Source organism: Polypterus senegalus, chromosome 7, assembly GCF_016835505.1.
Source record: "Polypterus senegalus isolate Bchr_013 chromosome 7, ASM1683550v1, whole genome shotgun sequence".
Lineage (NCBI taxonomy): Eukaryota > Metazoa > Chordata > Cladistia > Polypteriformes > Polypteridae > Polypterus > Polypterus senegalus.
In genome coordinates, this window is record NC_053160.1 from 153,885,356 (window position 1) to 153,911,981 (window position 26,626).

A 26,626-nucleotide genomic window follows, 5' to 3' on the forward strand; every position below is an offset into this window, starting at 1 on the left:
GTCTGTCATCATGAAGACCTTTGAGAGACTGGTCCTGGACTACATGAGTCCTATTGTGTCAGACCACCTGGACCCACAGCAGTTTGCCTGTCGGATAAGTATTGTAGTGGAGGATGCAATGATCCGCCAGCTCCACAAGCCTTATTCTCACCTGGGCAAAGCTTAGAGCACCGTGAGGGTTATGTTTTTGATTTCTTCAGTGCCTTCAGCGCCCTTCAACCATCCTTGTTAAGAAATAAACTCAAGAGATATGCAGGTGGATGAGCCTATGGTGTCATGGGTAATGAACTACCTGTCAGACAGACCTCAGTTTTTGAGGCTCAAGGACTGCGTCTCTGATACTAATGTGAGCAACACTACAACCCCACAAGAAGAGCCATGTCTCCTTTTCTCTTCACTGTACACCTTAGACTATAAAAAAACACCAGATCATGTCATTTGCAGAAATTCATAGATGTTTCTGCACTTATGGGGTGTATTGGTAAAAGGGATGAGACAGAGGAGAGGAGTCAAGTGGAGAAATAGTTTTTTTGGTGCAAAGATAAATGTCTGCAACTCAGAAAAACCAAGGAACTGGTTATTGACTTTTACCGCACTATCTATCTATCTATCTATCTATCTATCTATCTATCTATCTATCTATCTATCTATCTATCTATCTATCTATCTATCTATCTATCTATCTATCTATCTAATTGTGTTTTGGTATTTTTGAATTAATGGCATCCCTGGGGTATGTTTTAATTTACATTTGGTTTCAGGTCAGTTTGTGTGATCTATGTGATCACAATTGAAAACTTTAATTATTTGAAAGTATTTACTGAATCAGCAATGAAGGCAGGCATCAAGTAATTTCATAGCAAGTGGAGACTGTGATTCATGTTTGAAAGCTTAAACTTCTACTTTATTGAGTCTGACTGTGTTTTACCTTTATCAAGCTCTCCTTTACTAGAATTTTCAGGAATGGTAAGATAAGGAGTATGCCTCATTATTTTCTTAGGAGATATTCTTAAAACTCAGAGACGATGGCATTACTATTTTATTGTATATTTTATTATTTTGGATTTGTTTTACTTGTACATATATTAATTGTGCTTCTAGTTTTCTACATCATGCAGCTTTGTGTGCAAGGAATCAACTACATATTACAACTATTACAAAGAAATTTTCTTCTCAATAAATCTTTAAAACAAGAGACAAAATAATTTATTTTTGGTTGTGGTGAAGAGTCATGGATTACAGCTAGAATTAAAAAGTAAAATGATCAGATGGCAGTGTTCACATTAGGACATATTAAATTTCAAAAGCATTCTGGTCTAAAGGGGACATTATCAGCTGTACAATTGAAGAAGTAGCAGACATTCTCTTAACTTTACTTGAGTCACTGTATGTCAAAAGTTTAAAAAACTGAGGTTTACAGAAAACGTTTTATTTGTTTTTGCACATGGAGCATTTTCCAGTTTATAATGCACCAATAAGAGAATGCATGTTGATTCTTCTTAGACAAGGGACACTAGAAGACATTCTACTATCATATAATATATGGTAGCTCTGCTGCCTCACAGTAAGGAAACTGGGGTTCACATCCAGGGTCCTCCCTGCCTGGAGTTTGCATTTCCGCCCTGTGTCTGCGTGGGTTTCCTCCCACAATCCAGAGACATGTAAGTTAGGTGGATTGGCAATAAAAAATTGGCCCTAGTGTGTGTGGTCTATCCATGCAGCACATTTGGCCATCCATCCGTTTTATAACCCACATATCCATGGTAACATCATGGGCCAGCTGAAGTCTATCCCACCAGTTTCTGGGCACAATTTAGAAACAATCCCTGCATGGGGGGAGAGGGGGGGGATCATTCACTTCAATGCATCTATACTAATAAAAGGCAAAGCCCTCACTGACTCACTCACTCACTCACACACTCATCACTAATTCTCCAACTTCCCGTGTAGGTAGAAGGCTGAAATTTGGCAGGCTCATTCCTTACAGCTTACTTACAAAAGTTGGGCAGTTTTCATTTTGAAATTCTACGCATAATGGTCATAACTGGAAGGTATTTTTCTCCATTTACTGTAATGGAGTTGAGCTTGATGGCCGTGGGGGCGCAGTTTCGTGTGACATCATCACGCCTCCCACGTAATCACGTGAACTGACTTTTAACGCAGTGCGTAGAAAACCAGGAAGTGCTCCAAAAGGCGCTGAAGAAAACATGCATTATATAATTGAGAAGGCAGCAAAACAATAAGAAGCGAGCGAGTGACATATATACAACCATATTCAAGAGTACTGCTACTTCGGAAACAAAGCACGGTGTAAATGCGGGCTCGATGTAGTGCACGTCAACTCGATCTGAATTGCGCGATCACATTCGAAAAAATATATCTTTTCAAGTTCTATTTAGTCCATATGTGTCAAACTGAAGGCCCGCGGGCCACATCCGCGAGATCATTTTATATATTATTGTTATTAATGGCCCGGGGATATGAAGCGCTGGTAACATAATAAACTACAGATCCCATAATGCAGCGCTTCAGCTGCCTTGCCGAACACTTACTGCGTTTATCAACTGTAGCTTATGATGCTGCATGTTATTGCGAAGCTAGCCCACACGATGCCGAAGAGAAAAGTTGATTCTGAAAATAGAGCCTTTAAAAACCGATGGGAGGCTGAGTATATGTTTACTGACATTGCCGGTAAACCCGTGTGTCTCATTTGTGGAGCTAATGTGGCTGTAATTACAGAATTTAATCTAAGACGGCACTATGACACAAAAAATTAGGATAACCTGAAAGACCTGAATGCAATGCAGAAGATACAGAAAGCAGAAGAGTTAAAGAAGAATCTGACACTTCAGCAGACGTTTTTACCGTGCAAAATCACAAAGTGATTTCAAGTGAAGCTACTTTTATGGGAGACACAAATGCACCAGTGCAACTTGCCCCACTTTCCCTGTTGCCAAGTAATGTTGAACCAAGTCGGCACAACGGTGTTCCCAGATACGCACTTTGCTGATAAACTGAGCACACTGCGCACTGAGTTCGCACGGCGCTTTCGTGACTTTGATGAAGTTTATGATGTTCTACTTTAATGACAAAATAGACTATGTGATTAAAGTGGAAATTTCGGGATTAAAGTTGACATTTTGTGCTTTTTTCCCCACTGCGTGCCTATTTTTTTGTCTGCACCCTAATAAGCTTTCATATGACACTCAGACGGTGGGCTATGACTCGCCTTTTCACGGAGACTTTGATATGTGACTTCTGTTTTATTTGGCACTGTGTGACTTTGTGAACTTGAGGTTTCGAGTTTCTCCGACATGCTATGTCACTCGATCAACTTCCTTTTGTTGATTATACCACTGTTTAAATCAACAAATAGTATGTTTTTCCTTTGCCTCCACTTGGTATTCGCTGAAATTCTTATATTTTCCCCTGTGCTTTTCCCATTGTCTTTTCACAGAACGCTGAGCTTAAGGGCTATTTATATTGATTTGCATATTCAAAGAGGCGTAATTCTGGCAGGAGTTGGGCTGGGACAGCACGCGCATGCACGAGCGTTACTTTTGACGCTGACCGGGATTTATGTAGCAGAAGAACACAGAAGTTGGCGAACGCACAGATTCCTGCATCTGGATTTTTCTGTGTGTAAGCACATTTCGGCTTTTGTGCTTACGTCATATTATAGTGCGAATTCTACGCACGGCATTATGCATGAGGCCTCAGGTGATGTTGCAAATGTGGTGTTTACTTTGATTATTTGGATTCAAGTGGCTAGGGCCACAGTGTAGGCTCGAGCCAAGAACTGTCAGCTCTATATCCTGCTCTCTAGCCTTTGCCATTATCCCCTGTCACTGTGTACACTGGTGCTCTCCCCTTGTTCACCAGACTTTGCCCCATCCTTCTACCACATGTTTCAAATCTATAAGGCTATTTCCATAATGAAGTACTATATCCATGGCACCCATGTTGAAGATGTCAGCTCAGCTACAGAAAAGTGGTTTTTGAAGCAAGACAAAACATTTTATTTAAGAGACACAGGAAGCTTCATTAAAGTTGTGATGAGTGTACTAGTGATCACAGGGATTATGTTTAAAAATACAATTTGTTCAACTATTGCTGTATCGAATAGTATGTCACACTCAAAACATTTTGATCACTCCTCATAGATTAAGTTATACTGAAGTGTGTGGAAATGAAAAAGATTTTTAAATCAATTTATGCATCCATCTTCTAAACCTGCTTATCCAGAACATGGTCACAGCAAACTTCAGGTGCAAGACAGGGACAATCCCTGGATTATGTCAGTCCATCACATAGATCCTGAAATAAATGACCTTTTCTCCACTCAAGGCAAGGAGTTAATATTCGAGTCTGGTTACCACCAGACATAACCCTGTGCCCATGTACAGTACTTCCTGTGGGACTGTTTTACACCAGAGAAGGAAGCAACGCCTTAGAGCAGCTGTGAAGTGGCAGCTCATGCAGCATTCAAACATCTGAAGTGGTGACTTTGTACCTTTTCATAAAAAGTAAAAATGAAGTAGCATACATTTCTGATACCTTGATTTTTAATATTTGGTTCTGTTTTTCAGTTATTCATAGTACTTTTTATGTCTTAATATGGCTTTTAATTCAAGTACATTGTACAAATGATTAATTAATTAATTAGGAAAAACACAACACTCAAACATTGCTGCTTAAGATTAGTATTTTTTAGAAAATAAAACAATACAGTCGATGGTTGCAAACCTTTTGAAATTCTTCACCCCGTTTCCTAGGATAAGAGTTTATTGTATGAACACCATGGATCAGGGAAGCTGATGGCAGCAATTGATTGTAAATTTCTAGAATTGTTTACCAGAGAATTTCAAGGGTCAAGCAGGTCAAAAGAGCTTGTGGCAATCATGAAAAAAATAATTGCACAGTAGTCAAGGTTCAGAAATTTCAAATGAGAATTATGGAAGTTGAATCTTTATGATACATCATTTTGCAATTTCTTGTGTATTTAGAAATAAAAGCCAATTAAAAAAATAAGCATAATTTGAACAAAAATGATGAGCTACATTAGGCTGAATGGCTTCTTTTCGCACTAAAGAATCATCACTTCATTATCCCAGATTTGTATTTATTTAACTTATCTATGTTATTTGTGTTAAAGCACCTTATATAGGGCTGTTTCTGGCCTTTCATGATTCGATAACTGGTATAAAAATGAATAAAAGGGTGATTTGAAAACACAAGTGGCACTTTTAAGCTTTTTAAAAACTAATGTTTTATGGTTTGTTTCACCAATATTTATTTAAATTAGACATCTCTTAAATTTCTCTGCACAGTTTTTTTTTTTTTTACAAAACAATTTAGTTACATTTTCATTTATATTTTTTATTCCTATTTCTATTTATTAATGTTTTTATTATTCCATCATTCAATAAAAATTACCATTTTCTAAACACTACATTAAGTATGAAATGCATTATTTGGAATTTCTCATAAGCTCTCTTTAAGTGTTTTCTTAAAAAGTGCAACCTAACCTGGAGGAAAATGACTCATATAAGGTGAGAGGGCAGTTAAGAAAATAAAGTAGTAAACCATCAGCATTCCCAGATCATCTGCCTCCACGGGGTGCTCCATTATATTTTGGGCATAGATTTATAGATTTCTGCATTCTGTCTTCCTCTCTGTCACTGCTCTCTTAGCCTCCATCCTCTTGTTATTGAATGCTTTTCACTGCTTCTCATTCTTAGTTCATTGAGCCCTTGCAGGTAACGCCCTTTTATACACCATCTTGTAGTTACTATCATGCCATCCCACATATCACTTGCAGGGGCAACAATTGCCTTTTTAAAGATTCGGGCCCACTATAGGTTTGCTGCACTTTAGGGTCTCCTGGCTTTACTTTCACCTCTAAGGCCTTTACCTTTACTGGGATACATGCTTCCATCAATTGGTTTGGGGAATAATGTTAGCATTTTCCAGTCCACCATGGCACTGGTCTTTAAGCCATTGCCCTTTGAGACTTTCTTTCCAAGGACTTATTTACAATTGTTGGAGCCTCAGACCCATACTGATTTTTAAAGAAGCATGCTAGCCTCCACTCTTGATTTCAGTTACCAAATATGTTGCCTATGTATCCCCACCCAACCCAGTTCTGTGTCATGAGGTTGCTCTTCTATCCCTGCCATTTTATATATGCAATATTAAAATGTTCAGAAATACAAACTATGTTTGAAGATCAAAATACTATGATCATGGTCTTTCCAAAGAAAATTAAAAACCCTTGGCAATGTACATTATATAGACTGGCCTCATTATTGAATTGTGATGTTAAGGTACTGGCTACTTTTCTGACAAAATGAATTGGAAAAGTGCCCCCAATAATAATATCACAAGATTAAACTGGATTCATTACATACAGGCAACTATTAATAAATATTCGCCCCTTGTTGGATGTACTGCACACTGTCCTGAGCAACTGAGCTTCCATAAGTTTTAGTGTCCTTGGATGCAGGAAAAATTTTCAATAGCGTAGAATAAGGATGTCACTTTCCTGTTTTGTGCAAATTTGGATTTGGTCCAGATACTACTGCCTGGATTTAATTATTCTACCCTAGAAGCACTGAGTGCAAACTTGTATTTTTTTCAGATTAGGACATGGAACATGACAAGGGTGTCCACTATCTCCAATGCTATTTTCAATTACTGTTGAACCGTTATCATTTTGCGTTTGGTAAAACTCAGAAATAAAGGGCATTATAAGGGGAGGAATGATACAATTAATATCTCTCTATATGGTGTAGTCCATGGCCGGCTTTGTATCCCGGACAATACCCCCAGGCCGCTAGTGGGAGCCCTCCCAGCGGCATGGAAGGTCTCCGAATTCCAGCAGAGCCTCATGGACAGCCCTGCTGGATACCATGGGGGCCCCCAGGAGCCGCTATAGGGAGGCTTGGGGAAGGTTATTTGCCCTATGCCCGGGAACTACTTCCAAATCACATGAACGGAATGAATGATGTAAAAGGACTTTTATCTGACCCGGAAGTGATAAAGAATTATGGATTGAAGGATGAGAAACACTTCCGGGTCGGGGACTATAAAAGGACCATGGGAACTCCCAGACAATGAGCTGAACTGGGTGGTAGGAGGGCAACGTGTCTGGGAGTGGAGGATTGGTTACTGTTATTATTATTTTATTGTGTTTGGTTAATGAATAGTGTAGAGTGGAGGGTGCTTAGTGCACATTATTATTATAATAAAAATATTAATTGTAGCACTTTTACCTGGTGTTTGGTGTGGTACCTGAGGGTTCAAGGGAGCGATAGCGCCCCCTACTGCTACAATGGATAATATGATTCTGTTCACCACTGCCCCACATGTATCATTGTCATCTTAATAAATGCAAGATGTCTGGATTTAAAATTAATCTGGAAAAAATTTGCATTTTTCAGTAGACTTGTTTGCATCTAAAGGTATATTCAGAACATTAACCAAGTAGCCATTTTTGTAGGTTCAATATATAATGAGACAACTCTTCACATTATCCATTCACTTGACACTTATAATGGAAATAACAGATGATCTGAGATATGCTTAAAAGAACCCAAAAGAAAACAGGAAGCCTCTGTCTAAAAATGTTAGCATTAAACATCATCAGTCATTACAGCCTTCTTCTAGCAATATCGACAACACTAGAGGAGACATGTTAGAAAGGTCAATATCAAATAAGCAGTGACTAGAAGACTTTGAAACTGTCAGACCACAACAAGCTGCACCCTGTAAAGGGAGCAGCTCATAGATTTCTGCACAGCTGCAGAGCTGATAATTCATGGCAGCAATAGAAAAAGTCATAACTTTTTTTTTCATAATGAACACTATAATGGGTATAATAAAGCATACAAAGTCAAGAAAATTCACAAACAGCCTACAATAAAATAACATAAAAATAGAACCAAAAAACAGCAATGCAAAGAGCAACCCAACAGATGTGTGAGACTAATAAGTAGTGGAGAATAAATCTCACAGATGGTAGTGTTTTGTTTTTTTTTTTTTCTTTTTAGTTATGGAGAGCTGTTTTTTGCTTTCGAAACAGACTAATTGGATTCTTTTGCTTAATTACTTGTGCTGTGATTCATTTATTTTTTTCTTTTCTTTGTTGATCAGTTCATTACCACATAATAACTGTTTAAATGTCGGCACCTCGATATTAGGGCAGCATCGTTTTTTAAAAAAGGGATGTTGTTGCAGGTAGCTACACTGGAAAATGGCTTTCTTCATAGACTGGTGCACCAGGGTGAGGGCAGGGACATCACTGGAGACTTGCAGGCATCGAGTTAAGATTCCTGCAACCGCCTGCAGGTTTTATAATTGGGACTGGGTGAAAAAGAACAGGACACAAGGGTGTTAGCTGAGTGGAAAGCCTGAAGGACTAGGACTCTTCCCAATATATTTGTTTATACAATACAATAATTTATTTTTGTATAGCCCAAAATCACGCAAGAAGTGCCGCAATGGGCTTTAACAGGCCCTGCCTCTTGACAGCCCCCCCAGCCTTAACTCTCTAAGAAGACAAGAAATAACTCCCAAAAAAAACCCTTGTAGGGAAAAAATGGAAGAAACCTTGGGAAAGGCAGTTCAAAGAGAGACCCCTTTCCAGGTAGGTTGGGCGTGCATGGGTGTCAAAAAGAAGGGGGTCAATACAATACAATACAATACACAGAACAGAACAAATCCTCAATACAGTATAAAAATAAAAATTTTATAAGTATGGAGTAAAATTTAACAGCAGATGATATCACATAATATGATTTGGATTTGTTTAGAGTCCTGGAGACCTCATCCATCAAGCTGCTTCCCCCATTTGGCCATTCCATAGCTGAAATAGCGCTAATTCGAATAAAGGACCCCTCTTTCCCACGATTCCTGCAATCCTCCATCAGGAATGACTTTACCTTAGGCAGGCAAAACAACTTGGCAGGTGGGCCGTGGCACCAATTGCCACATTTGAGTACATTTATCTGACCAGGTGTTGGACATGAATTATTCTGCGCATCCTTGGGTGACTAGCAGTTTCTGATGCTGGTAAAATAATCTCAGATGAAGATGAGAAACCCATTTGTGTCCTTCCTGACAGCAGGAAAAAAGCAAATCTCGGATCATCTAATACAAAAAAGTCACTGGACAAGTTGAAAACAAAAAAATTTAGATTTCATCTTTTTATCAGAAGTACTATATGGTGTTCCAATGATTAGTGCTGCTGTTTCAGAACCCCCGAGTCCTAAGCTTCTCTCGGAGCCCAGTCATTGTCTGTGTGGAGATTGCTCCCACTCTACACCCCTGCATCAGTTTTAATTTTCTTCCACATCCTAAAGAGTGTTACTTTTAACTTAAGTGAGCCACTTTTAATGATGTAAATCACATAATTTACTTAGGATTTCAAAAAGCCTTTGATATGGTCTCACACTGAAGTTTAATTCTAAATATAGAGTTGTAGGAATTATAAGTACTGTAACCTGCTAAACTGGATCTCAAGTTGGTTAACCAGGAGGAGACAAAAAGTACAGCTAAGAGGAGAGTGCTCCATGTGGAGTGAGGTCATCACTGGAATCCCTCAGGGGTCTGTCCCTAGACCACTACTTTTTCTGATTTATATTAATGTCATTAAATCACTTGTTGTTAGTAAACTTGTGAAATTCTCAGATGATACTAAAATTGGAGGAATGGCAGACAATTAGGAGGCAGCAAAACAGTTCAGAAAGACTTGAAAAAGTTTCAGAACTGGGCAAACACCTGTAAAATGTAGTTTAATGCAGAAAAGTGCAAAGTGCTACACATGGGTAAAAGGAACATCAATTATAAATACAAGACAGGAGACACTGTCAGTCAAGGTGAAACCTCTAAAAAGGATTTAGGGGTATATGTTGACACAACATTATCATCGACTAAGCCATGTGCAGAAGCGATTAAAAAGGCAAGTAAAATGTTAGGTTATATTGTAAGAACTGTTAAATATAAATAAAGGGACATTATGCCTAGACTGTATAATGCACTAACGAGACTGAATCTGGAGTATTGTGTGCAGTTCTGCTCACCATGCTAACAAGAAAGACTATGCAGAAGAGAGCAACCAAGTGCACATGTTGTAGTCTGACAGACTTTGAGAATTAAACCTGTTTAGTCTTGAGCAGAAGACACAGTGTGGGTGTATCCAGCAGGGGGTGCTATCTCCCTTGTTGGAATAAGTTCTTTTGGAATTGCGGCATGTTACATAACCCAAAACTATATAGATATAATATAAAATGGCGATACCCCTCCCTTAGTGATACAGCGGTAAGAAATCACATAGGAAAAATAACATAGCATTCTTTAATGACAGTGTACGCTGCATAACAGACGAAGGAAGCCATGACAAGAACCCAGTTTGGGAGTGGAGGCCCAATGTATAGAGTCTGTCATTTTTGTTGCTGCATGGGGAGGATTTTCTGGATCGAATGATGTTATCTTCCATCCATCCATCGGCTTCAAAGATGTGCCGGGCAATGTTCCAAGTCTTTATACTCTTTCTTCATGTGCAGGCCCCCACTTAATGTAGGTGAATTATGCCATTCCAAACAAGGCAAAGAGGATACAGTTTCATGCTGAGTCTGACACACAGAAATAGTGTACAGTACAATGGTCATCAGTCTGACTGCCCGTTTTGCAGTTGTCCCTTACTTGTCTTCTCTTGAAATGCTTGCCTAGCAGTTCTAAATGATGAGCCCCCGTGCTAAATCTGTGTCCACTGTGCATGTGAGTAAAAAGAAAAGTAGATTTATAAAATATTTTTGTACAGGGAACAGTGACATTAAACTTATGTTACAGTGGGGGGCCTAATCCAGGTCTTCAAAATTCTCAAAGGCATTATTAAAGTAAATCCAGCAGAATTCTTTCAACCTAAGAGTGAATCATGTACTCGAGGATATTGATGAAAATTAAAGGGAAGAGAAGGGGCCAAAGCCGGAAAGCTGTTCTTTATATAAAGAGTTGTGGGACTCTGGAATAAATTACACAGACATGGAGCTGAAGCAGAAACCTTGACAACCTTTAAGAAATATCTGGATGAGATATTGGGACAGCTTAGCTGTTGGCTGAACTACCGGGCTTGATGGACTGAATAGTCACCTCTTGTTTGTCAAATGTATTAGCTCATTTGCAATTTTCCATATTCCTTAAGAGATCAGTGCTAACCGAAGTTTCAGCATGCTGCCCAACAAGGAAAAACATTTTCAATGGAACAGTTAATTCAAGTGTCTTCAATTATGACTGAAAAATATTTTCAGAATGTTTAGTCATTGTACTTATAAGTGTTTTGTTTGAAAAGTAATTCTGAGTAAAGTTTGAAGTGCAGTTTTGACCTTGAAGAAAAGGTGAATGCTTGTTATTGAGGCTTTCAATCCTGAATTGCATGCTCATTGTGTACTAAGAGATCTGGTATTAAATTAGATTAATTTTTGTTTGTGTTTCTTTTCATCCAGGCAGGTGTTCATCATTTTACACAAACTTCAATATATCGGGGCCAAATAACCTTGAAGCGTGCAAGTAGAAACATTAATATAATAATTCATGAACCGTGGTCTTATCTTCTGTAATACAGAAATAATAAAAATAGACAAAGATCAGTTGAGCATTGCAAGCTACAGCAAAGAATATGTCTGAACAGAAAGAAATTGAATTTGTGTTATTCATTTAAGATAAGCAGATTGTCATAAAAAGTTGCCTGTATGCATTATTTAATCATCCAACTGTAAGATGCTCAATTTAAGTAAACTTGGGTTATCAAAAGAAGTCTGAAAATTTTCATATGATGGAAGATTTTACCCACGCAATGGATGAATTTTAAAACTGATGAAGCAAAGGGTAAAATATACATTGGTCTAGTAAGTAACAAGGAACTGGAAGTGCAAGCTGATGAGTCCCTTCTGAGTGTTTATAGCAGCCATTTACTGTACATAGAAGGCTCTCTGAATTCTCTTTACAGGGAAGACTGTGGCTTGCATACTTGTTGTTTGAATCTTCACATTTATAATGTTGCTTCGACAGCTTTAGATTTAGAAGTCTCTGGAGCTTTAGTGTCAGGTTTTCAAGATTTAATTTTGTAAGGTACCACCCTGATCTAGACAAATGCATGAGTGCTTAAACATAATGAAAATAGCTGTTTCATTAAAAAATGGAAGGTGCAAAAGACTGAATAAAATGGAAGCCACTTCTATTAGAATTTTAATTATTTGCTGTCATATTCTTATTTCTATATCTACTATTTAAGAAAGATAATTACATTACAGTCAGATATGAAATAATCACCAGGTTAATTAAGAATGGATTGAATATATTTAAATGCTAATTGCGAGCATTCTGTGTTTAGTGCCCACACAAGGTTGTTGTCTGTGTTAAATGTGAAAAATGTTTCCATATCCATGTGGTATTCCTCTGGATACTTCAGTTTTCCTCCAGCAGCCCAAAGATGTGGACATTCAAATATTTGACCTTTCTAACTTGGCCCCATGTAGGTGCGTAAGTGGCTTAATTTTATGATGGACTACTGCTCTATCTGTGTTGGTCCCTTCCTTGTGCCCCGTGCTGATTCAGTGACATTAAGACTGTTATATTTTCTTACTCATAATTGTAAACAAATAACATTTTAAATAAAATAAATACCAAGTAGTTAGTTTGAACACCCACAAGAGGCTGTTGGAGTAAGCATTGTTCAGTAATGCATTTTTTTCCCTACAATAAGTGATTTGCTACCCTTTGGCTGATAAAGTATACTATGGAGATGTTTATAAAGATATAGCCCTGTACTGCCAAGCCTTTTCTCAACACAATTCTTTTCTTTAGGCCCCATTACCCCTCTTGACCACAAGCATTTTGAAGAGGTCTGTTTTGTTTTTACCAACACTAAAGTTGCTTGGGGTCAGTTTTGGAAAGGCCATCTTCTCACAAAGAACTGAATAGAAAATTCAGAAATAGTCACATTTGGCAATGGACTTTAGGAGTTCTGTGTTATCATTAACTTTTTTTTTTCTATAATAATGCAGGCTATCATGTAAGATTTGTTTGTACTTTTTACTGTCCATTTTCCAGTGATAATTACTCACTTTGCATTCCTTCCACTATTGAAGAACCTGAACTATCAATCAGTTTTCTCTGCTGATACAATGTTACTGGCCAGTTACTACAGTCGATTATCTTTATTATCTTTTACCGTAAACTACAATGCCACTGCACTTTCATATTGTACTGTAGTAGTAACCGAGCAAAATCAGGGCCACAGAAGATGTTGCCACCACCATCGGATCAGCAGGGATGTTGCTCATAGGTTAGCCCACCATAAGTTCAAAGCTTATCTCATAACTACAACTACAACAACTATACAATTTTAGTCAGATGCTCTGTTAAAAGTTTCAAGACCTCTTGCCTTTTCTCAACACAAGGGTATTTTGTGGAACAACTTAAATATGTTTAGTCTCACGGGGCCAGAAGTGATTCTCAAACAAGAATACACATCTCGGGATAACCCATTAAAAAGCATATAGTGAACAGTGGTGAAATCCTGTGCTGCAAAGGCAAACACTCACCACCAATTTCTTCAGTCCGTGCATTATAATCTGCTGCTGGGGTTTGAGAGAATGATCCAAAGATATTGAAAGAAAAGACTTCAAGGCAAGAGAGAATAAAAAGCTAAAGTCGCTGTTATCCATTCAGGAGCTCTGTAGCATGAAGAAACTGAAGCTTGATATTTAATTTGCTCATTGTAATGAGTGCTGCAACAGTTGAGACAGACAGACGCACACAAATAGTCCACCACAGCTACTGGGCTCCACATGTTTGAGAAGTGCCTCTGTCTGCTATGATATCTTTCTGTAATTTTAACTATTGCAGCACCATTTGACTTAACAACAGCAAATAGTAGTTTAGATAAGCATTGTGGTCTATGGACATACTGTACAACGTGTTAAAAAGCTACGGCTGTTTTGTCATGGGCATGTTTGCATTTCCAATTAGACATTAATGTTAAATTTCTTTAGTTATTCGTTTAGCTGTGCATTCAGTAGGTGAATTTTCTGCAGCCTCCTCGATGCACCTACTAGTGTTGTTACGTAGATTTGTTGAGTATTGAAATCTGTACCTCCTGTGCCTCTTCATTATCTCTTCTCGTAATGGCAGTCCTTTTGATGGTGTATGACACACTGTCTACTTCAAAGACATATTTTGCCGTTCATATTTTCATGAATATAGCAGCCAATTCTTTTGAGATTACATCTACTCCTACACTATCATCATAATGCTGATCGATAGAGAGCACACACAGCACCTGCAACAACATATCATTCACATTTACCATCTCTCCATTGATGTCGTCGAACGGCAATGTATATAATCTGATACTACAGAAAGTTTTTTTTCCCCTTGCATCAGGTTGTTTATTTTTAAAATGTGTTCTCTGCTCATGCAACACTCGTTTATATGTCTGATTGTCTAAAAGGTTTTTTTCGGAAACTTTTTGACTATAGATTGGTCAGCATAAACAGAAGCTTGTGGTCTGTTGGACCAGCTTAACGAGAGCAGCTCTAAGCTTTGCACTTCGAAATCCCCAACCTGCTTTGAGTTCTACCTTCATGAAGCATTGGATTACTTTGGAAATGCGTCACTTCAACCATCCATCCATCCATCCATCCATTATCCAACCTGCCATATCCTAACTACAGAGTCACGGGGTCTGTTGGAGCCAATCCCAGTCAACACAGGGCGCAAGGCAGGAAACAACCCCGGGCAGGGTGCCAGCCCACCACAGGTGTCACTTCATGACCCGTCTAATTATTCCCACCCAGTTTAAAGCAAAGTTCATTCAAGGTTGTCTCCAGACATATATATTATATGCCTGGCTTCAGAGAGACTACAAAGTGGTTAATCAGTTCAGTATAGTTCAGCCATTAATCTTTGTAGCACTGTCTGTGTAATTGGTTGAAGTGGCTCTTTGTCATCTGTTGCCCCCTTATTTTGAAGAGATAGTTTGATTGAGCTCTTGATTGCTAAATAGGTAGCATGCACAAAGCTATGCTGAAACTTGGAATGTACACTTTAAAAACATTAAAACCTAATGTAAACTTAATGTAATAATCAAATAAGTTCTCCTTTCTTAGTCTAAATTACATTGTGAACATTTGTTTCTCATCCAGGGATCTTGCTGCTAGGAACTGCCTTGTTGGAGAAAACAACTTGCTGAAGATCAGTGACTTTGGAATGTCTAGACAAGAAGATGATGGCATATATTCTTCATCTGGATTAAAGCAGATTCCTATCAAATGGACAGCACCAGAGGCCCTTAATTATGGTAAGATGTAACTGATTTGTAAATAATCAATAACCTGCCATATTAAATTGTAGAGATTATAAATTAGAGATTTTATGACGTTGTTATGTCTGCTACAGAGCTTTGTGACATTCACTTTTTGGAATTCTCTTTACATACAGTGGTTTCAGAAAGTATTAAAGAGCCCTTTACTGCCTACTTTATTGTGTTGTAGACTTAATATTAAATGGATAAATTGCCATTTTTGCTTATCAATCAACGCATAATAATCAAAAATGAAAAAGTTTAGACATAGAAAGTTTTTCATATTTATGAAAAATCAAAAACAGAAATCTATCATTTGAGTGATTCCATGTCAAATCATCACACTTTTGGACCTCATCGTCACAGATTTTAACGAAACTTGCTGATTTGGTCATATGAGTAACTCATGGAACTGAAATTGCATGTGTCTTGGATCAATATTAAGGAAGATTTAAGATAAAGTTTTAACTTTTCTTTGTGGGAAAATTATGACTTTGACTGGCTATATCTCTCTAAATATAAGTTGTACATTAATCGTTTTCATACCGTTTTAAAGCTCATTTCCAGCTCTGTATTTTGTGTAAATACTACCCTATCCCCAAAATGAAAAATTACCATGTTATGAGTGATTATAATGTTAAAAACTGAATAATGAGAAAAACTATACTGAATTTTAAAATTGGTCAATTGTTTTACAAAAGCTAGGTTGTAACTTCATGAGCATCTCCAGAAAATTTGGTAGTTGGTTTTTGAGTCATTGCTAAGATATCATGATATCATTACTTATCTGAATTGTACATCACAACCACAATTCCTTGCAATGCTTTTGAATAGCAGTTAGTGATCAGTGAATGGTACAGCATTCGTAGGGTTCATGAAAACTAAGAGTGAAGACAGAACTAGCAGCGAAAATATAATTTTAATTCAAATAAAAATAAAAACTAATATGGAATTTGACATGGAATTACCTATTTATAGAAGTATTGTGACTTTTTGCTGTGACATTTTAAATTGTGGTCAGGTGTATCCTGTATGCTTTAACTAATTTTGAAATGTGTCCAGAACTTGAGTGGAGTCCACCTGTGGCCCACTGAATTAATTGAACATCTTTTGGAAGGCCCCAAATTTCACACTGTATGTTGAAGTTCAAGGAACTCTCTGTAGAACTGTGCAATTGAAATTGTGGTGAGGCATAGATAAAGGAAATTATATACTACCATTTCTAAATCTTTGAGTGTTCCCAGGAGCACAATGACCTCAATAATTGTGAAGTGGGAGAAGATTGGAACCACCACCACAATTTCTAGAGTTGGCCTTCCGGCCAATCTAAGTAACCAGAAAAGAAGAGCCTGATATCATCCGTATGGTGAAATGTGGTGGTGGTAGCATCATCATAGGTGGGTGCTTCTCAGTGGTAGGAAAAGGGAATTGAGAATTGAGAGAAGGATAAATGCAGCCAAATACAGAGAGATCCTTGAAGAAAACCTGCTTCAGAGTTCACATGACCTCAGACTGGGGTGATAGTTCACCTTTCAGCACTACAGTGACCCAAAGCATACAGCAAAGACCATGCTGGGGTGTCGTCAGTACAATTCTCTAAATGACGTTGAGTGGTCAAATCAAAGCCTAGACCTAAACCCCATAGAACATCTGAGAAGAGACCTGAAGATGGCAGTTTACAGACACTTCCCATTTAATTTAACAGAGCTTAAGAGGATGTGCCGAGAACAATGAGAGAAACTGCCCAAATCCAGTATTAAATTTGTAAAAATCTCTGAACACCTATTTTCACTTTGTCATTATGGGTTATTGAGTGTAGATTGTTCGGGAAAAATGGCAAATTTATCCATTTGAAATTAACACAAAGAAAATGCAGAAAGTGAAGGAGGGTCTGAATACTTTCTGAATCCACTGTATGCCTGCTTAGCATCTTACTGCATATCTCTATATTCCAATCCATTATACAAAACAAGCTTATTTTGAGATTATTCTTTGTCGATGCAATCACTGAAAATTTCTGGAAATCCTCTTTCTTACATCTAGTCTTATTTCGGGGCTGCTGTTCAGTGACTCGTTGATCAGTGGTCCACAATGCATTTCAAGTCTTAATCCCTAATTCTTCTCTTCTCTGTTTCGCCTCTCTGCTTTATGCTTGCTGTCTTCTCAGGCGCAAATAGCCTTTAATCCTTAAGGGACCTCTTTTACGTGGTTGTTTTGGGTGAGAAGAGTGAGGGTTGTTGTTGCTTGATTTCAATGCTGATGTCTAACTTTCATACTTTGTCGTGGTTGTTTTTTGTTTTTTCTTTATAAGCTCCAATAAAAAATTGATCACAAAAGAAGCAAGCATCTTTGATCAATGGTAATTGTACCATCTTTTGTTATGTTGAACTGTGCCACATCATTTTAATTCTTTTTGTCACAGCTCTACTGGACTTTAAGCTGTCTCTTACAGAGCTGTAAATTTTGTTAAATTGTCTGTAAATGATGGCAGTTTTTATCAACATAGAAGAGAGACTCAGTATATCCACTGAAAACCATTCATTTAGACTTCATCTCTCTGCACCATATTACTAAATCCCACTCTTGATTTCAGCAGAAATTGCTAACAGGTTTTTTAAAAACTTTACCAACACATAACGTGTAACACATCAAATGTGAAGTGCATCAGCTTGTTTTCAGAAACCTATGTGCATTTCTTAAGAGAAAAGAATCCTTGTAACTCCAGGATTATGTAGATACTTTTTTCCTTCAGACCAGGTAAGCACAGCTATGTTGTCAGGCTTCTCCTTCTGGGAATTTTGTTCAACCATACTACATGTTGAAAATGTTAGCATTAATATGTTAGTATTGTGTTAGCCTTAACTAGAGCAGTCTTTGACCTTTGGATGTGCTTTTCTTTTCTGTATATTTCCTGATTTATAAAATATTCATCTCTTTTTTACTTCTTTGAGTCATGTTGCCTGCCAGTTGCCTCTTTTGTAGATTGCTGCCCTGTTTACGAGGGCATGAACCCTAAAGCTCTCATAAACTCACAGTTCACCAGTTCTGCTCGACAGAAGTTGGAACACCTGTGCAAATTGCAAGGTTTAATTTACTTTAACTGCTGCAGAACAACTGGAGGTTGTAACCTATTAAGTGTTCTCTGAAGAAGGCCCGTTTGTAATTTTATGAAATTTCCTTTATTTTCCGTTTTTGCTAACGTAAACTTTAACTTTAAACCTCTGGCAGGTTTACTGCTTATCTTTTCATCATTTTAGGTCATTCATTGCATTTCACCTGATTAAATTTGAAGAAAAACTGGAAATACTGAGGTGTTCTGTAACTTTTGACCGGTAGTGTATGTATGTTAACAGTCTACTTGAGGCCTGTCCACATCCGAACATGTGTTAGCAGCTCAGATCAATTTGCTTAATCAGCACATTTTCACAGACTGCTTTTAAATCTCTCCCTAATGGCTGTTAAAGGATGTGCTCTGAGTTTTTTCAGACACAAGTAGTTTTTGAGTTCTTGAACTCATCCATCTAATTACCTGTGGTGGCCTTATATTGAATCTTTATGAAATAAATATTGATTAGATTGATTGATCCCGTAATTTCTTCAGATAGACCAAAAACATTAAAACAATGTACAGCTGCAATATTCAATTTGACCTTCCTTTAGACCTACTAGATATTCATGCAGAGTTTGTTTTTGCTAACCTCATCATTTATTTAAAAGTTGAAAAGCAATGTTAGGCGTGTGAAAACTGTACAATGAGCATAATCTAAGGTCACAGGAAGGTTGTGACAGTCACTCAGTTAAATGAAGTGTGTCAAGACAATGCTACTTAGAGTGCAGCAGATTATTTTATTATATTGTTTTGACAGTTGGCCTTCAAGTCCATGCCTGCTTTACTGTTAGCAGTGAGGTGCAGGTAAGCGACAAAATGAAAGAAGAACCTACATAAACTCTCTTTAAAGGGCTACCACCACCATAGCTCCAATGCATTTTTTTTGGTCATCAGTAACTGGATTAGGAGGAAGAGAGAGAGGGGTTAGGAGCAGGCACTGATACAGCACCCTGCCACACCCACCACGTGACAAACCAACTCAGGATCCCAGATTAGGACCCAAGTGCAGCCATGCAATGTGTGACACCTCAACACCACACTAGTTCAGATGGAAATGGAACCAGTGTGAGGTATTTTATGATGGCTGGAGTGCAAATTCTGCCACCAACACCCAAGTTTTTCCCTGCAGGTTGGAGGGCCTACATGCAGTTTTAGATGCAGAATAACGTCAGACCCAGGATGGAGCAATTACAGGTTAAGGGCTTTGCTCAAGGGCCCAATGGAGGAGAGTCACTTTTGGCATTTTATGGGATTCAAACTGGAAACCTTCCAATTGCCAGCACAGATCCCTAGCCAAAGAGCCCCCACTCCGTCCATATTCATTGTTTGGTGTTTCAATGATGGTGTTTGCAAAATGGTGTCTTTCATACCTTCATTGGGTTACAGTAGTATTGCAACGATATTTCATGCCACAAAGTCTTGCGATTCAAAACTACGACAAAATGCATCATACATACATATAGATGTCGATCGCAATGACATGGAATCTGTTTCTGTAAGTACTAACAAAAAGTTATGCTTTCTCTGTTTTTCTTAAATGCTCTTTTTTAACATCAGAGGGTGCAGTCAGCATCATACATGCATTAATAACCTCTGGCCTTAGATTGAGAGGATGTAACTAAGTGAGGAGTAACTTGATTAATGATGGAGTCAGACAAAGTAGATAATGAGGATGCTGTTTCGCAGCATTTTGGATATCCTATTTAACGAGAAAACAGCAAGAAAATAATTGATTAGACGAAGACCATTTACAAGCACTGCAATTGGGTTTTGACATACGTTACAGCAAACACTATGAACATGCTGACCCATGTACAGTCCCATCACAGTGACAAACACAAAAATCACCTGCTGCAAAGAAGCAGCTGGCTAAAGGCCAAACGTCTCTGACAAATTTATTTGCAGCACAGCTTCCAGGGTCGAGTGCAAAAGCCAAAGAAATAACAAACTGTATTGGTGTTTTCATTGCAAAGAATATGAGACTGTTTTCAGTCCTTGAGAACAAGGGGTTTTGGCTGCTTGTGACCATAGTAGAGCTGAAGTACAGCATTCCCTCATCCTGCATGTTAGTGGCATTTTATTGTCGGCCCTGTACAACGAGGCTAAGATGAGTGCAAAGGAATCCCTGAAAGACACAGAGAGCATTGCAATAACTACAGACAGCTGGACCAACAGGGCAAACCAAAGCTATATCATGATCACAACCCATGCTATCACCAGCAACTGGGAAATGGCGAGTTTTGAGCTTCAAACTTAGCCTCTTTTTGAAACTCACTCTGGATGAAGCATTACTGAGGTGATGAAATCGGCTGTTTTGGAGTGGGAGCTTAAAAGAGATCATCTTAACATCATTATCTGGTGCTTTACATATACTCTGAATTTGGCTATCCAGGCAGGCTTGGGCATACCGTGTATTAATTGTCTGCTTGGTCAATTGAGACAGGTTGTTGCTTTTTTTCTACCAGAGCCCCACAGCTACAGCTGTATTCACCTCCAAACAGAAATTACTGGGCCCGCATCACATACACTGATAGCTGACATTCTAGCACGATGGAATAGTACACAGGAAATGCTTGATTATTATCTTGAGCAGCAAGCAGCAATAGCAGCAGCCCTCATTAGTACAAAGATACGTCGAAATGCACGTGAAATCGACACTCTGGGTGGCACTGTCATTAGCAGCTGCAAGGACATTGTGCAATTGCTTAAACCTATCAAGTCGGCCACCCCAGTGCTGTATCATGAAGATATCCCCACTGTGGCCCTCATTGTGCAGCAGAAGCACATGATTGAGCAAAGCATGACCCTAACGAAAAAGACTCAACTGCCATGGCCAGCATAAAGACCTCACGGGCACATACAGTGCACCACAGTGGATGCAAGATTTAGAACTCTGCCACATCTGAAGTATAGCCAGTGAGGTGCTGAGTTTAACAGAGTGAAGGAAAAAGGTATTTATTTAGTCTGCACGTGTGTGTCTGTGCTCAGCCGTAAGAAGTATGTTTTGTAAAGTGCTAATAGTGCTACTCACAGTAGCATCTGAGATAGAAAGCAGTCTAGGAACAGTTCAAATTCTGATATGTAATGGAACTGACACTAGCCACATATTAAATGTTGGACATATCATGACTTATAACCTGACCAAATTGTTCCTCTCTAGTAAGAGTTTACCTATACATACTAAAATTTGAATTGCTACGAATAATTTGTATATTAAAAAGAAAACTTGTAAACTCTGATACCTGTAGATCTAGAAAACAGAGGGGACAGGAGATAGAGGAGCAGAACAACATGGTGCTGAGCTGGAACAACAACCTTCTAAAAAGTTGTCTCTGGAAGATCTGCTTGGAGATTATTTCAATGAATTAGTGGCACTGCCCATGAGTGGGACAAAGCAAGAAATTGACATGTACAGAAAAGATTCCCCTATTGCACTCATATGCTGTCCATTTAAATGGTGGAGGGAAAATTCTCCAAAGTATCCACTGCTCTCCCCACTGGCCAAAGCATATCTCTCAACTCCAGCAAACTTTTTTCTAAGTAAACATGTTTTTTCCTGTTTTTTTTTTCGTCTGCAAGAGATATTGTGAATGCTCAGAAGTCACAGTTGCTACCTGAAAATGAGGATATGTCTGTGTTCTTTAAAAAAACTTGATTATTTAATGGCCTATGAAAGGAGATATTAAGCTTTTTTATATCCAAACCAGTTATTAGATTTGCACAATTAAAAGTGCATTGTGCTATTTTATATATTGTGCAGAAGATTTTCACTTTCACCATATTGTTTAAGTAGTGGCATGGAAAATGTATTGTTGATTCTGAAATGCATGGAAGAGCAACTGTCTCAGAAACAGTAATAAACAAAAACTTTTCAATCTTAGGCTTTCTTCATTTAGATTGTGTTTAAAAATCATGAGATATCAAATTGTGATTCCCGTATCAATAATCGAACTGAATTGTGAACAGAGTTACATCCCTAGGTTACAGTCTGATTTGTTGACTGCCATGGTCATGATCTTTGTTTTATATTACTGTTAATAGCCGCGTTTCTATTGTAGTTATGCGCAAAATAGAAGCAACCCTTCTGAAAAGTTGACAAAAAATAAATACTAATTGTCTGTTTTTCCATTAAGTGCTTTTATTGGAATAAAGCTGGTTTTTATAACCTGAAATTCAAAATGGCAACCATATGATGGGTATTGGTCCTGTTATTTCAATTGCATCTACAATCACTGCATTCATTTTTAATCGAAGGCGAGAAGAGCAAATGATTACCATAAAGGGAAATCAAACTCCCATACTTGACAGAGGCCGCGTATTAGGGATAACTTTGAAATCGTCCGCACTGATTTTACTGAGGAGCTGTGGGTGTGAAATTTTAGGATGAGCAGCTCAACATTCATGGAATTATGCAGCACAATATGCCCTCTTGTGTCCCCTGCTGTAGCATACATGAGGGATCCAGTCTCAAACAGAAGCATATAGCCATTATACTTTACAACATGGGTACCTGTGCAGACCACAGGGTTGCTGCAAAGACTTGTATTGTGAGCAAAACCACCATTCACAGATGTGTAAATCGTATGTGTCAGGCCATATGCTCCAAGCTAATGAGACAATACATCACTTTACCTGATGTGGAAGAGGCAGGGCAGATTTTGCAGCACAATTACGAGGCACACAATATACCTCGGGTGTATGGTGCAATCGACGTCTCCCATATCCCTATTCATGCATTAGGTGACGGGTATCAGGATTATGTTAACAGGAAGGGATGGACATCTAATTTTCCTAGTCACGTGGACAGAGAGGGCGAAACACTTCCGGGTCAGATAAAAATCCTTTTTCTTCACCCCAGAAGCACGTCATTCCCCTTGTCCATGTGACTCGGACATACTTCCCGGGCGTAGGGCAAATAATATTCTTTGCTCCTCCCTGCAGCTACATCTAGCGGCCCCTGTGGTATCCAGAAGGGCTGTGGATGAAAACTCCATTGTCCAGGATTCCCTGCTGGTCTTCGGGGGAACCTCCAAGCTGCAGAGAGGGCTCCATCTGGCAGCCTGGGGGTATTGGCAGGGATAAATGACCAGCCGTATGCCACAGGGGATACACATCTCTCTGCAAAGGTGTTTTGGGGGTTTGAAGCTGTATTGCATTGCTGACCACCAGTGCTATAGCCTCACTTATTGTGCTCTGCCTGTGAAGCTGAAGATAATAAAGAGAATACGGGGGCACTCATCTCCCTTGATTTTAGCTTATATCCAAAGCAGGAGTATTTTGGGGGGTTTGGAGCAACACTGCATTGCTGACCACCAGTTCTGACACATCTCTGTGGCCTCACAAATTGTGTTCTGTTCTGTCAAGTTGTCAGTAATGTAGGCAATATGGGGGCATCCATCTCCATTGTTCTTAGCTTATATCAAATTAGTGAGGGTTATTATGGGGGTTTGGAGCTGCATTGCGTTGCTGACCACCAGTTCTGTGTTGCCTAACTAACTGTGCTCTGACAGTCAGGTAGTAAGTAACAAAGACAATATGGGGGCACCCAGCTCTCTTGATGTCAGCTTATATCCTAATAGAAAGCATTGCAAAACGTACCAGAGGTTCTTTAAGGTCCAAAGGTTCTAAGCAAATAAATTCAGCATTCTTTTTACCTTCGGTTCCAACCCAATCGCATATGCTTAGTGAGGTCCTTCAGGCATTTTCTGCTTTAGATTAGTGCGCTTAAAAAAGTAGAACAACTAAGAAAATGAGTATAAACTTCAAAAACTGAGATATAGGCTGAAAAGATTAAAAAGTGCTCTGTCTACCTGAATTTGCTTTTTATTTACCCAAAATGACTTCTTTAGATTTATTCTGGTTCACTTGCATTGATTCGAGGTAAGAACTACAAATGAAAAGTTTCCTTGTTCACATAGGAGAACCTGACATGGTACCACCGTAATGTAGTTTGCCCAAAGCACAATTAAAATGAGCTTTACATTATCTGCAAAGTTGAGTCTTAGGGTAAATATGCCAAAATAGCATTAATGCAGTTTTATATAGTTAGCTCACTCTTACAACTGTAGGCAATGTCATCTTAACACCTATAAACTCTTTTAGAAAGGTGTCACATACATTTTTATCAGCTTACTGTAAAATCATCAAATTTCTTCAGTGGTATCCTAAGGTATGATTTGCAAATAAAATGTACTTTTCTTCTTTCTCTTTGTGTCTGTTCTACCTCAAGCATCAAATTAATTCATACATATACAATAATAAAAGCTTGTAAGTATATGTAATTTTGACAGAGTTGACAACCTATGATGTCGGAACAATGATTAAAGCTAGATGTATTTTCAGCTGGCAAAAATACAATTTAATTCCCTAAGGTTTGCTTTGCCGTTTAGAAGGAGTAAAGTTCTTGTATTCAAATCAGAAATAACCTGAAGCAAAGAGTCATTTGATTTAGGAATAGTCTGTTCTCAAAAAGAACAAAATAGAAATGTGGTCTTAATATAGTTGTCTCCAGAGAATAACCACAATAAACACTCAACAAAAGTACATTCTTTGGATTACATTTTAAAAATAACATGTTGTGCTGATAAATATTTTTATTTTTTTTAATGCCAGTGATCTAAAATCATCAAAGCCTCCCTTCAATGAGATCATATACTCCAACTTATAAAAGCATAATGAAAATTAGACAGTACCGCAAAATCAAGATTTGAGAAATGCACTTTTTTAAGCAACATACAGGTATTTATTTACTGTAATTTAAAGAAAAGCAACACATCAACCAGCAATTGATTGGCAGCAAACCTCTTGGAGAGGACAACAACTCCAAGTTAATTCCAGGATTAAAAATGAAGTCTTGGCTTTTGAACTTTTTATCTGGTGGATTTTTTTCCCTTCTGTAGATTTGAGATGGATTCATATAACATTAATTTAATGCCTTAAATGAGATAATTGAATAAAATGATCCATTCTATGCTGAAGTCACATCCTGGAAGTCTTACTAAACAAAGCTTTTCTTTGTGTATAATCAGTCCGTGATAGCCCACTGAACACACATTCTCCCCATGTGGAAAATGAATACAGGAAGAACAATCACAAGCCGGGGGGCGAATCTCCGCTTCACTCATGTGTCCTCTCCAAGACCCTCCGTACCACATAATGATGCAAGATGATTAATAACTACAGAGGCTTTAAGAGTGACATGGATTTGAGTTTTTTGTCTGTAATAAGAAAGCCATGCATTTTGACTTGGGGTGTTAAGATTCTACATGTCTGACCTTAATGCATGTTTAGATTCTTCAGAAATGTATTTTATTTGTATTTGTTTTCATTTTGTCACCACACTACATAAGGCTACTTGCTCTTTTAGGCTTTTCCACAGCTTACTAGGTACTGTTTGCTTTGAGTTTCTGGTATGTCAGTTTCTGACAGCAGACAACAACTTAGTTTTCTCAAAGACCCCTTTTTAAAGTGTGTTTTAAATATGTATTGCATCCACATTGTGACCTGGTGGACAGACCACAAATATCTACAAAGGAGTATTGTGGCATCAAGCAGAGGACCCTATTTAATAATAAAACAAAAAACAAAGAGTTTGAGGAGGCACAGCTTAAATTCTGGTTGTGAATGGTTCAAAATAAATGACACTCCGTCTGGAATAAAGGGTTTCCATTACTCTGGAGCTCTGAGGTCCCTGTGAGGTTTAGTTCAGAATGAGACACCACCTTCCAGGGTTCATTTGCTTTCATGGCGTCCGACAGTAAAAGGTGTAGCCTGCTCTAGGTGCTGAGGCAGGGTTAGGAGTTCTTCTTGGGCATCTGAACTGTGGGCAACAGAAGATACAGTTGGCGAAAGCTCCCCATGTTGTCATGGAGTGGTATCACTTACCTTAGCAGAGCGAGGAAGGTGATCTCGAGGCATACATGCTTCAAATAATTGATTGAAAAAAAATCTATTTATATGAGTCGTGTCCTGATTGAGATCAGGTGAACTCCCCACAGACACGCATCAATGCAGAGTTTTGTGGTCACTCACATTTATCTGCACATCCCAACTGCTAACCTGTAGCTAGAGTTGGGTTCAGGCTGCTCATAATAAAACTTAGTGTTTTAGCATGATGTCAAAGATGTCACTGTCTCATGAAGGAGATGACATGT

The 26,626-nt window shown here is 38.3% G+C and overlaps 1 protein-coding gene across 1 annotated transcript in view; it reads left to right on the forward strand.

Annotated features, from left to right (window-relative positions):
• fer (fer (fps/fes related) tyrosine kinase) overlaps window positions 1-26,626 on the forward strand; it is a 357,459-nt gene that overhangs the window by 307,441 nt on the left and 23,392 nt on the right. Inside the window, exon 17 of the mRNA XM_039759412.1 lies at window positions 15,207-15,361. Coding sequence (XP_039615346.1) covers window positions 15,207-15,361 — 155 coding nt within the window. The remainder of the gene's footprint in view (window positions 1-15,206; window positions 15,362-26,626) is intronic.